Source organism: Sebastes fasciatus, chromosome 2 (genome assembly GCF_043250625.1).
Source record: "Sebastes fasciatus isolate fSebFas1 chromosome 2, fSebFas1.pri, whole genome shotgun sequence".
In the NCBI taxonomy this organism is placed as follows: Eukaryota; Metazoa; Chordata; class Actinopteri; order Perciformes; family Sebastidae; genus Sebastes; species Sebastes fasciatus.
Genome location: NC_133796.1, coordinates 41,172,030 through 41,184,765, shown reverse-complemented (window position 1 = coordinate 41,184,765; position 12,736 = coordinate 41,172,030). Strand labels below are relative to the sequence as shown.

Here is a 12,736-nt window from a genome sequence, read left to right as displayed (position 1 = left end):
TGGATTTCTTAGATTTTTTAGTTTCATATGATACCAGTATCTTCACTCAAGCTATAAAAACTGAGCCCGCTACAAACGCCGAAACATTCATTGTGTTAATAGAGGGCTCTGCAGCGGGTGATTAAAACTGGTGAGGTGAGGTGCCTGCGCAGAGCCCAAAGGATGTGTAATGATTACTGTTACTTGGCTGCTGTAACAATGTCATTTCCTATTAGCATAAACAAAGTACTCTATATCATTTAGCTGATGGTGCAAACTTAATGTAAAAATCTAGCAAGCAGTTTATCTTGCTGTATGTATGTATGGACCAACAGACATCATCAGCATCCTTCCTATACTCCTATAACAGGGGTCTGCAACCTGCGGCTCCAGAGCCACATGCAGCTCTTTAGCCCCTCTCTCCAGTGGCTCGCTGTGGATTTATAAAAATGGAAATGAATAACTGTTTTTTGTTTACATTTTAATTTTTATTTATCATTGTTGTAGGTCTATGGTACGATGGTACGACGGAGTATTAGGGCCACATTGATAAAAAAAAAAATCAATCTGAGATTTAGAGAATAAAGTCATAATATTATAAAGTAGTAATTTTACATGTTATTTTCTTTTATTCTCGTAATATTACAACTTTTCTCGTAAAGTTATGACTTTGTTCTCGTAATATTACGACTTTTTCTCGTAAAGTTATGACTTTATTCTTGTTATCTTACGACTTTGTTTCTCGTAATATTAGGACTTTATTCTGGAAATCTCAGATGTTTTTTCCCTCAATGTGACCCTTATACTCTGTAGTACATTTACACTTTGGCCCTCACTGCATTAGACTTATATACTATATACTTAGACTATAAGCTGTGTTACCTTCATCACAATGATCAAATGTTTTGCGGCTCGTGACAGATTTTTTTTCTTTTGCATAAAATGGCTCTTTTGATAGTAAAGGTTGCTGACTCCTGTCCTATACTAATCCTATGCATACTATCCTGCTACACACAGTACCATTTAATGTGGGTTAAGAAGAGGTGGTCAGTACCTTCTCATCATACACAATGCCTGGTCGGATCTCAGGAGCCTGGTACCCTGGCGTGCCCTCGACCCCCAACGCCCCCTCATGGAAGGTTTGTCGAGAAATGCCATAGTCGGACAGTTTAATGTTAATTGTATCCTGCACCTGGAAGATGATACACAAATGAGTGGACAAGTTAGAAACAATAAGCCTGTCTGTTTCCTTAAAAATATACCATTCAAGTTTCTATTGATAGTATTTTGAGTGCCTGTCTCTGTCTTGATAAAGTGAACACATGAAATAAGTTCACTGACAAAGTCTGATATTATTTCATAAAAACATTAGAGTACTGTCGATAGACCAAAATTAAAAATGTATGTCATTCTTATTGTAATCTATATACAGACCTCCAGAGACCACACCAAGATGTTGTCAGATTTGAGGTCACAGAAGATGATGCTCTTCCTGTGAAGGTACGCCAGTCCTGCTGCAATCTGATACGCTACTCGGAAAGTTAGCATGTGACCGAGAGGCATGTAGCTGGAGCCTACAATGACAAAAACACAACCTCATGTTGCACTAACATAGAAACAGACTTTAAGACTTTAACTTCAGGTGGGGAAATCACACGATGCACATCTCTCTACGTGCCTGTGCCTTTGCGCTTCTCCTCCAGCACGGTGTTGAGGCTGCCCAGGGGGGCTAACTGCAGGGCGAAGCAGAGCGGATGGATGCTGATGCCCACCAGAGAGACGATGCAGGGATGCTGCAGAGAGTGCAACATGCTGGCCTCCTGGCGAAATTCAGAGAAGCTCCGACAGGCGTCCGCAGACTGCAGGTGTTTGACCATGGTGTCTGAGGAGAGAAAGAACGGAAGGAGAGGTAGCACCAAAGTATGAAAAATCTCTGTTATTATCTAGAACTATGGTGGTCCATGTGTCTCTTTGTAAATAAGAGGTGGGAAATGTTTATTCCACTCATCGAGGTCCCGTTTGAGCGCATTGGCATGGACCTCATCGGGCCATTTCACCAGAGCGCACGTGGGCATCGCTTTGTGTTAGTTTTAGTGGATTACGCAACGCGATACCCTGAAGCAGTGCCACTGAGTACCATCTCAGCCAAGAGTGTGGCTCAGGCTCTGTTTCAGGTCATCTCCCGAGTCGGGATCCCGAAAGAGATTCTGACGGACCAAGGTACCTCATTCATGTCACGCACACTAAAAGAACTGTACGGATTACTGGGGATTAAGTCTATTCGGACGAGTGTCTACCACCCACAGACAGACGGTCTCCTCGAGCGTCTGAATAAGACTTTAAAATCCATGATCCGTAAGTTCATAGATGAGGACGAACGTAATTGGAATAAGTGGCTGCTCCCTATGTTGTTCGCGGTGCGAGAGGTGCCCCAGGCCTCCACGGGATTTTCTCCCTTTAGGCTGCTGTTTGGCAGGAAGCCACGTGGGTGCTGGACCTATTTAAAGAAAATGGGGAGGAAGGTCCGAGCCCCAGTAAAAATGAAATTCAGTACGTCCTGGACCTGAGAGCAAAACTCCACAGAATTTGCTCCAGGCCCAGGAACTCAACAGCGCCTGTACAATAGAGGGACTAGGCTGAGACAATTTTCACCGGGAGAGAAAGTCCTTGTATTGCTCCCTTCTTCCAGCTCTAAACTACTCGCCAGATGGCAAGGACCCTTTGTGGTCACACGACGAGTGGGCGATATCGACTATGAGGTTGTGCGTTCCGAAAGAGGGGGGGCGACACAGATATACCATCTCAACCTCCTTAAAGCCTGGAGAGAGGCGGAGTCCGCCTCGCGGCCCTATCGGTTGCCGGAGCAGAAGAGAAAAGTGGTCCAGCGAGAACTGAAAGCCATGCTGGAGATGGGGGTAATAGAAGAGTCACACAATGCGTGGTGCAGCCCCATCGTTCCTGTGTTCAAGAAGGATGGATCTGAACGGTTCTGTGTAGACTATCGCAGGGTGAATGAAATGTCACAATTTGATGCCTACCCGGGTCGACGAGCTCCTGTATCGGCTGGGCACTGCTTGTTTTTTCACGACGCTGGATTTGACCAAGGGCTACTGGCAGATTCCCATGTCTCCAGAGTCTAAGGAAAAAAACGCCTTCTCCACTCCGTACGGATTGTACCAATTCGTCACACTTCCTTTTGGCTTGTTCGATGCCCCAGCCACCTTCCAACACCTCATGGACCGGGTGCTGCGTCCACACGCCGCATATGCTGCTGCCTACTTGGATGATGTCATCATCCACAGTGACAGCTGGCAGGAGCATGTGCGGCGGGTGGCGGCGGTGCTCGAGTCACTGAGGAAGGCTGGGCTCACCGCCAACCCAAAGAAGTGTGCGGTTGGACGGAGGGAGGGTGCGTCCTCAGGTGGACAAGACTAGGCCGGATGGCTCCCCGGCCTAAGTCGGGCGGTGGGGGTATGTGGAGGGAGGGCTCGGTCACTGCTCAGCTGCAGGGGAGAGAGTGGTGGAGTGGCTCAGGGAGCAGTGCTCAGGTGAGTTAATTGGGCGCAGCTGGGAGGACTTGGCTAACGACTCTTCTCTTATTATGCAGTAGTGCGGGCTGGGACAGGAGGACTGAGATGCCTGGGACCGGCTCTCCAGAGCATGCCACTGAGATACGACCTCTTTAATTGAATATTGTTTAGATTGTGTGCAGCCAGAGCGCACGGCACTCGTGCTGAAACTGTGTATTGTGTGTTTGCTTAATAAAGAGCACGAGAGCTGGATACCGCCTCCCATTGACTTTGTGTGCTGGAGTGAACCCCGGTAGCAGGTGAAGGCTACAACTGGCTTTCAGTAAATGTTTTTCTTGGTTGCATTTAGTATTGACACCACATTCCAATATAAAAACAGAAGAGCATAACTCCACACCTGTGTCACTGCTGATGGTCTGCTGTCGACACTTCTTGAAGTGGAAGCGTTTGATGGCTACCGGTCGGTCCCGATATCGGGCTCGGTAGATGATGGTCCCGCTGCCACCCTGGCCGAGGATGTTCTTCTCCTCCTCGGAGTACTCGAGCTGGCCCCTCTCCAAAAAGAGCCTAACACACACACACAAGCACAGACCAATAGATCAACACACACACAGCGGCGATAAACAGGTTGGAAACAAACCTCCAGGTTAGCCAAACGTAATTAGAAGAGAAAACAAACAGAACAGTAAAATTCTTACTTCCTGCTTCAACTCTGACTGACAGCTGTACGTACTGCAGTTGTGTGCTCAGAGTTTTCTTTTACAATGAGGGAAAATTATGGAAGTTTTTATTAGACTTTATTAGTTGTAATCCACAGAAGACATTCTACAAATGTGTACTATGATCTGCAAATATTTCACCATCCACAAACGTATCTTTATATTGGTGTTGTGTAAAGTCACATCCACAAAAATACAGGACTTACTTACTTAAAAATCGCCCTTTATTTTTGTGGATGTGACTTTACACAACACAAATACAAAAATACATGTTTGTGGATAGTGAAATATTTGGAAATCATGGTACACATTTGTGGAATGTCTTCTGTGGATTACAACTAATGTCAGCTTCAGCTCATTCAAACGCTGCTGCTGAGTCGCGAAAAATACGTTACACTATCCTCAGCTCTCTGAACTGGCTTCCAGTGTGCCATAGAATAGATTATCTGGACATCTTTACATATTTGATTGTATCACCAGAGGCCTGTACTACGAAGCGAGTTCAACATACCCAGAGTATCTTCTCCTTATCTGGCTTCACTAACCCTAACAAACCGAGATCCCACTAAACGGTCCTATGACGCTGGTTATCAACTCGGTAAATCAACCCAGTGTTTCTCAGTCTGGCTCTGAGCGCGTTCATATGAAAGGGTGCATGTGTTCAGCATCTGACCAATCACAGACATGGACAAGTCTGCTGTCAGCAGAGCGGCATATTTTATAAACCAAGAGCAAACTATAATATTGGACAACTACGAAGAAGTTAAACACACAATCCAGACTAACAGTGACACAGTTGAAGCTGCCAAATGCAGGAAGAACAGCTGGCAAAAGAAAAAAATGACGATGTGAGTGAATGTGTAAATTAACAGACTTATTAATTTAACGGCTTGGAAAAGTCAGATGTATTCGTCTAGATGGGGCAGTGATATTATAAAAAAAAACGTTCAGAGTATAACAGATGACTACACTTCATTATGTCTTTTGACAACAGTGTGGCGCGTGTGATTGGTCAGTAGGCGGTGCTTTTATACGAGTTGATCTGTTATCTGGAGAAGAAAAGAAGAAGAAGAAGAAGAAGAAGAAGAAGAAGAAGAAGAAGAAGAAGAAGAAGAAGAAGAAGAAGAAGAAGAAGAAGAAGAAGAAGAAGAAGAAGAAGAAGAAGAAGAAGAAGAAGAAGAAGGCACTTTATTGAACCCCTGAGGGGAAATTAAATTTTGTACAGTACATACAGGCCCGAAATACACACATGCACAAACAGGACCTATATACATGCATTAATGGAGAGATGTCAGAGCAATGGGGCTGACCCTGACAGGCGCCCCGAGCAGTTGGGGGTTTGGTGCCTTGCTTGAGGGCAGTGCCCAAGAGGCAAACTGGCATCTCTCCAGCTACCGGTGCACACTCAATACTTGGTCCATGTGGGGACTTGAACTGATGACCTTCCGTTTCCCAAGCCAAGTCCCTATGGACTGAGCTACGATGATGATGATGGTTGGTGGCATTTGTGTTTATACCAACATCTGTTTTCCATCCTTTAAGAGCTCGAGTACAATTGTACTAATATTTGGAGGAGCTGTTCAACTGTTGTAGCAAATATTTCCATGGGTCTCTGCTGTTTGAAAGAGACAGATATCCTTGTGCAACTGACTGCTGCTGCCACCCACACACACATACATATGTATGTATGTGTGTATAGGTGTATATGTGTAGGACACAGAGAGATATATGAATATTTATTCCAAAAGTCCAGTGAGTGGCTGTGACAATCCTCCACTGACTGGTGACATGAGCATCACGTCTGCCTGTCCTACTCCTTCCTAAAATAAACTCCTAATGGTCCGAGCAGGTGCTGCAGGGAGTCAGTGGGAGATTTATCTCATTTATTGTATATAATAGAAACTGCACATCCTAATATAAATATGTCTCATCTTATAAGGATCGAAATGCTATCAGTCTGTATCAAAGACCCTGTTCAGACCTGGTATTAACATGTGTCCTCAGTGATCGGATCACAAGTGGACAGCTCTAAGGACAGGTGTGAACACACTCAAGACGCATTGAGGACTCATTAAGATTGGATCTTCCAGACCACATTCAGAGGTGGTCTGGGCCATATATGACCACATTCTTTTAGCAGTGTGTAGTGAATGCGTCCTGGGCCACATTAAGGACCGCCTACTCATCTGATGTCCAGCTTTGATCCACGGGATCACCGCGCCCCTCAGGTGGATAAACAGGGAGACACGGGCGCTTGTCGGCATGGAAACAGCCTCTGTGCTCTACTGTATCCTGTCGGTACAACTGTATTATATTAAAATATATCTTGTTAATAGGCTACATATCTACAGACTATCAGACTAGGCACGCAAAGTGCATTATTATCATACTGTCGGAGATGTGTCGGTGTTTTTGTTCCGCTGCTTTGTGCGGAGCTGACACCCGACCGTCCGCCTGCTCTCTGTCCTCCCGGCTCTCTGGAGTGCTGTGCTCTGCTGTTGTCTGGCAAAAGCAGGGTGTCCCCAGGGACCGCCGGTACAATAACCTTTTATTTTGATGTTAATACAATGTACCAGAATTAACGAATATGTAGGATATTACTACTGACATTCATGTAATATTAGGGTCATAACGGCTGCTGTATCAGCCGTGTGTTTACTACGTGTTTAGTTGCATATAGAGCGGGGAAGTGAGATCTGATCACAAGTGGTCACTGAGAAGACACAGTGGAGACGCATTCTAATGCCAGGTGTGAACAGATGTACTTAAAGCTGTCCACTTGTGATCAGATCACTGAGGACACATGCTAATACCAGGTGTGACCAGGGCCTTACATTAATTCCTTAAGACACAGACTAACAACAGTCAGACTAGAGGAGTCCGGCACTGAGCCTGGTCTACATATATTCAGCCACAGTACTGCTGCACACTCAGAAGGCGTTTGACAACACTCAGTTAATGTAGTCACATTTCCTTTCATAAGTAGGAGCCTTGAAGCCCTGAAGCCTAAAAAGACGCTCTGGGTAGCAGTGATGTATATAAAGTAGGAGCTGTTACTAAGTCTATGTAGACTTATATCTGTTCTATCAGACATGTGTGAGACGGACCATTGAAAAGTGTGTCTGAAACTATTGTAATGTCTCGAGCCTAACCAGTATCAGTCTGTAAAAACAAAATGGTTCATTAAATGGTGAGAGGTTTACCGTGCAGGGAAGTCAGTCATGAAGAGCTCTGGGACTAGCTCCTGGAGGGTGACTGGCTGGCCAGGGTGCTGAGGACAGATGATGTGCTCCTCCTCCACCGCAGCCAACACACAGTCCTCCATGTTAAAGTAATGAACCCCGTCTCCTCCACAGGCTCCTTCCTCTTCGTCCTGGCCGGCCTGGCTGGCCGCTGGTTCGGCCCGCTTCTGTTGGCCCAGCGAGACACAGAGGGGACAGGGGGCGTACTGCTCTATGAGGAGACTTCCATCACTCTCACTGGCTGTCAGAGCTAAAAGAAAGGACACATCGATAAAAGACATGGATATGATCTGTTGTTTGTTGGAGAGCTGAAACCTGGACAGGTTGGTACATAGGGCTGGGTCAGTCTCAGTTTTAAGATTACTACTACAATGTGAGAGACTTTGTAAGGTTATAATACATTTGTTACATGTCCTCTTTGCTTTGATTAAATGGGTCATTTTCATGTATGGAATAGCCAATAGTTTCACATTTTAATTACCTATGTATGAATATACTGTACATTCCTACATTGAATTACGTTACAGAATGCTGACAATACAGTTTGTGCACTGCAGCAGGACCTGAAAAACAACTTGACCCGCAGCAGTAACCTCCACACTGCAGAAGAGTTAGTTTAGCTCTGAGAATATCTAGTGAATGTACTGCTGTACAGAAATAACTGCTGCAGCTCCTCCAGACCAACAGAGGTTTCCCGTGTCTTGTGAAGTGACGGAGCTCCGCAGAGAGAAACGTTATCGTCTCCGCTGAGAAAAAGCCAACACTAGGATCAGCACTGATCACACATTTGTTGTATCATGCTGCATTTACTGGTATGGTCCATGCCCAATTCCACCGATATGTTTTTTTTGTAATATATGTAAAATCCTCTTTTTTTGTTTTGGTCTGTGATTTTTGACTCAGAGTTACAGAACTCGTGTCAAAAGATACTTTGAAACCTTGACTCGTATCATCTGTCAATATTTATTCAGCACATTTTTGATTTTGTACTTTGTTTACTAGCCACATGACTGTTGCATGATCCTCAGCCGGCGCACGCCGGCCCTCACGATCATTGCGCCACGGGGTTTTGCTTGCACCCTCTGACTCGCGCGTGCGTTAGACTCCTTGGTCCGTGTTTCAAGACTTGTCGCGTGGGTTGCCGACAACGCCACAGACCTCTGGCGCCTTTTACGTGGGCCGCGGCACGACACAGTTGGGGCGCACTGAGGACAGTCCACCCAGGTCGACAGTTGCGGCCGCGAGCCATCTTCGCCCCGAGTCTTTCCAAGCCGACCTAGAGCCGGTCGCAGCGCACCGCCTCGTATGCGGGACTCCCCAGCCTGCAGTGTGTCGCTCTCACCCTCCAGCTGGCTGTTAACAAGGGTCTTTTGGCACAGAGAAGTACTCGTATCATTACTCGGTATCGGCGAGTACCCAAATGTAAGTACTTGAACTCGTATTCGGTCTGAAAAAAAGTGGTATCGGAGCATCCCTAATTTTAAGGGAACTGGTCTTGGTACTGGCATCGTCATTTTTTAATCAATAACCCAGCCTGAAGGTACATCCAGTATGACTTGCTGACATACTTGCTAACCTTGAGACCTAAAAAATAGGGAGGGTTTTAAAACCAACGTGGGGGGTCTGGGGGTCCTCCCCAACAAAAATGAGAGTTTCAGAGAGTTTGTTTCCTGCATTCTGGTGACTTTTAAAGAATGGAAAGTACACTGCAACAGCAATTTTGTTAAATAGGCAAAAGTAGGCCTTTACAAAGTAGGCCTTCTTCTCAAAGAAATCTGAATAGTTATTTCATTTATTTTTTGCCCCTGCTTGAGTATTTCTTTGTCTTAGTACTCTCTATTTCTCTCTCCTTCTCTCACTCACTGAAGGCTTTGACACAATGCAACAACGGCACCACTGCGCTCTGAAACCCATTATTTCCAATGGCTTGCACCACGCAATGATAGTGCACCAAATTCCGTTCTGAAATCCTTATGAACCACACTTCACATCGGCATAAATTAGATCCACCGCACAGCACTTATTTAAAAGGAAAATATGTCACTTTAAAGCTGGTTTGCCTAATAATCCCGTTATTTACTGCCTCTAAAACAGTGGTGAAGAACACCAGGAGCAAATGCCAGGAGTTGAGTTTTCATTAAAACAAAATTATGACTGGTGTGTTAACTCTATGGCAAATTAATCACAAAGCACAAGAGTACACAAGACCAAATCGCCTCCTAAGTATTTACTTAGATTTGATGTGCTTTGTGTATTATGGTACATTTGTACCATAATACTTTTTGCCGACCTCTTGTGTAGCATTTAAATGGCTAGACAAGAGGTGAATCTTTCATGGTAGATTAATGAAGCAATTTTTATAGCTATAGGTCTACATTTGATGTTTGTGTGTGTGTGTGTGTGTGTGTGTGTGTGTGTGTGTGTGTGTGTGTGTGTGTGTGTAAACCAGAGAGCAGTGCACTGACCTGGGAACCACTGTTCAATCAGAGAGTTGACGTTGTCTGTGATGAAGGCCATGGCAGAGAAATCTCTCACCTCTGACTGGCAGATGATCTTTATGCCTCCACTCTTCTTCCTCTTCCAGCTGACATCTGATGACTCCACGCTGCAGAGACACAAAAGCACGTCACCGCCTCATTTCACTGGAGTTTCATCTGCTTTCACCCCCTCACGATTCACAATGTACACAGAAGCTTAAATGTGAAGCAGCAAGAGCAGCAGGAACCTTTGAGGCAGTTCAACATTAATTTTCTCTTTCCTTTTAATAGTTGCATTTATTTTAGATTTTCTGAGCACTGCAGATATTTTACCCTCAGTGTTACAGTATGTTCTCATTTTGTAAATTAGGCTTCATAATAAGTGATAGTGCAAGAGATGAGCACTACTGGAGCACGATTTCCTCTATCTATGTTGATAAAACAAAGGGACTGAGCTCTGAAACTGAAAACTTAGAATTATTAGCAACAAAATGAAAATACTGCAGCTTGAAAATGTAGGTAAGGATATGGAATATCAGCAGGCTTAACGACAATAAGACACACAGTATCATGTTTGGTGCATATTCTGTATAAAGATTTTGTATTCTTATTCTTAAGACCTTCTCAAAAAGACTGTATCTGTCAGAAACTCATTGTAATGTTAAGGTTGAACTGTGGAACCTCCCCTCTTCCTATGAACCAGAATGCCGTTGAAGTTGACTGAATACTAGCTCCAACCTGCTATCTGACTCAAGTCTGCTTATCCCCATTTAGAACTGGCTCCTTTCTGAGGCTCTGAATCCAACTGAAGCTCTGCACCCTTAACTTTCTCTTAATTTCCTCACTGAAGCATTTGTCTCATTTAATCACTGCCCACATCCTTCTAGCCCCAGCTCTGACCTGAGGTAACCTCCATCAAAAGTGACCAGCAGCCCCTCCTTCCAGTAGATGGTCTGGCTGCGTCGGACTCTGAAGGTGCTGCAACGGTTCCTCGGCTGGGTTCCGGCAAAGCTGTAGATCACAGAGTTTCTGCTGCGCTGGCTCCTGGTGTCTCTTTTGGGCTCAAATGACTGCACAAACACAACATTTTAGTCCATGAAAGCTGAAAGTGTGTAAGTAGGTGAATGATGAGAATCTGCTGGTTTCAGTACCTGCAGGTCCATCTCTGTGAGGCTGATGAGCATCCTGGCAATGAAGCGCTCCCAAAATCCGGCAGGAACAAAGCTCATCTGGACAAGGCGCTGCAGGGTGTTGTTGGTCTGCTGACGGAAGCCGTGGATGTCCATGGCTGGCTTAGGGGGAAGGAGGTGGGGCAGCAGATAGCTACCACCAAGAGGAAAGGAAAAATGAAGAACACTTTTAAAACCAGAAAATGTTTGAAGGAACGTACGCTTTCTGCTTGGCGCTGGAGCCAGGATGATTTGTTGGTAATGGGTTGCTTTCACATGAGCTACCACTTTGCATTTTTAAGGGGTAGCTTATGTGTTGCTACCTGTTGAGACATAGCTAATGATTAGGTATGTAGCATATGGATGCTATATAGTTGCTAAGGTGTGTGAAATGTTTCCTATGTGGTAGTTAGTTGGTTGCTAAGTGCTCTGTAGGGTGAAAACTGTCTTCAAGGTAGTTGCCAGGATGTTTTGAGGTTGTTACTAGGGTGTGTGTGTGATGCTTTTCCAGTTGGGTGCCAAGTGGTTGATATGGATCTCCTGGCATTTGCTAGGGCTTTAGTCAGTGTTTGCTATAGGGCATCCTGAGGTGGTTACTAGGCAGCTGTTATGAGGTTCAGGGTAGTTGCGAAGGTGTTTGGGTTGGTGGCTATGGTGATTCTGGCTCTTAGCTGAATCACCTAACGGCTTGTTTCAAACGCACAATTTCTTAATACGGGCTGTGTGTATTTCTCCGTATATTGAACATTTCAATACTTTCACAGTATTTATATAGGACTTAAACCTGCTTTATACTATAACAGACATGACAATCTCACTTTTTACAATATGGGACCTTTAAGTGAGTATCAATTAGAAAAAAAGACAACATTTTACCTCTTGCTGGCCACAGGAAGAGCAATCTCAAACTTGGCTAGAAACTGGAAATACTGTTCCTCTGTCTGCTGGGTGAACCCTGTTCCTACCATCAGCATCTGCACAACAGACATCATCATAGATATCACCAAAGGAAGTCATTATCATCATTATTACACAAAACAACTCAGAAAGCAATTCCCCCCCTCCCCCCCCGAAAAATCCACATTTTGTTTTCATTTCTTTTCCAGTTATTTCCAGATTCTCACCCGAAGGTCTTCAGCTCGGATAACTCCATTCCTGGCTACCGAGCGAGAGGACTTGAGGTGCATGATCCTCTCCAGGCATTCTGACAGCCACACAGGACACAGGAAGTAGAGGGTACAAAGGCCATGACTTGTATCGGGGAAGTGAAGCAGGGTCCCCGTCTCTATCAGGAAGCTGATGGCTGGAGATAGTGCAAAAAAGAGGAGAGCCATAAGCATGATGTTCATGAATGAATGAAGCATGAATTATATATAAATATATATAAATAAAATATAACACAACACAATGATAACATGGTCGGCTCACAGTGACACAGTTTAGTGACAAATCAACTACAGACCCAGATTTTTAACAACAGCTTACGGAGTGAAACTCAGATCATCCTTTAGAGTGTTACATTAAAAAACATCCAACCATATGTGTTAATCCTCAAGAGTAGCTGTAACACACTGGCTTATATTTCATGTGATGCTGCGGTTCCAGCAGACTGTGTTTACT

The 12,736-nt window shown here is 44.7% G+C and overlaps 1 protein-coding gene across 4 annotated transcripts in view; it reads right to left on the bottom strand.

Annotated features, from left to right (window-relative positions):
- Positions 1-12,736, bottom strand: part of lrrk1 (leucine-rich repeat kinase 1) — a 116,032-nt gene that overhangs the window by 34,291 nt on the left and 69,005 nt on the right. For all 4 annotated transcript variants that reach the window (XR_012592545.1, XM_074624485.1, XM_074624498.1 and 1 more), the window contains 10 exons: positions 12,241-12,419; positions 11,993-12,090; positions 11,099-11,270; positions 10,848-11,017; positions 9,936-10,075; positions 7,432-7,720; positions 3,907-4,076; positions 1,658-1,861; positions 1,414-1,553; positions 1,034-1,171 (listed from right to left, as the gene is read on the bottom strand). Coding sequence is in view for 3 of the 4 variants with exons in the window: in XM_074624485.1 (XP_074480586.1) it covers positions 1,034-1,171; positions 1,414-1,553; positions 1,658-1,861; positions 3,907-4,076; positions 7,432-7,720; positions 9,936-10,075; positions 10,848-11,017; positions 11,099-11,270; positions 11,993-12,090; positions 12,241-12,419 (1,700 nt within the window). In the remaining variant the exon portion in view is untranslated. The remainder of the gene's footprint in view (positions 1-1,033; positions 1,172-1,413; positions 1,554-1,657; positions 1,862-3,906; positions 4,077-7,431; positions 7,721-9,935; positions 10,076-10,847; positions 11,018-11,098; positions 11,271-11,992; positions 12,091-12,240; positions 12,420-12,736) is intronic.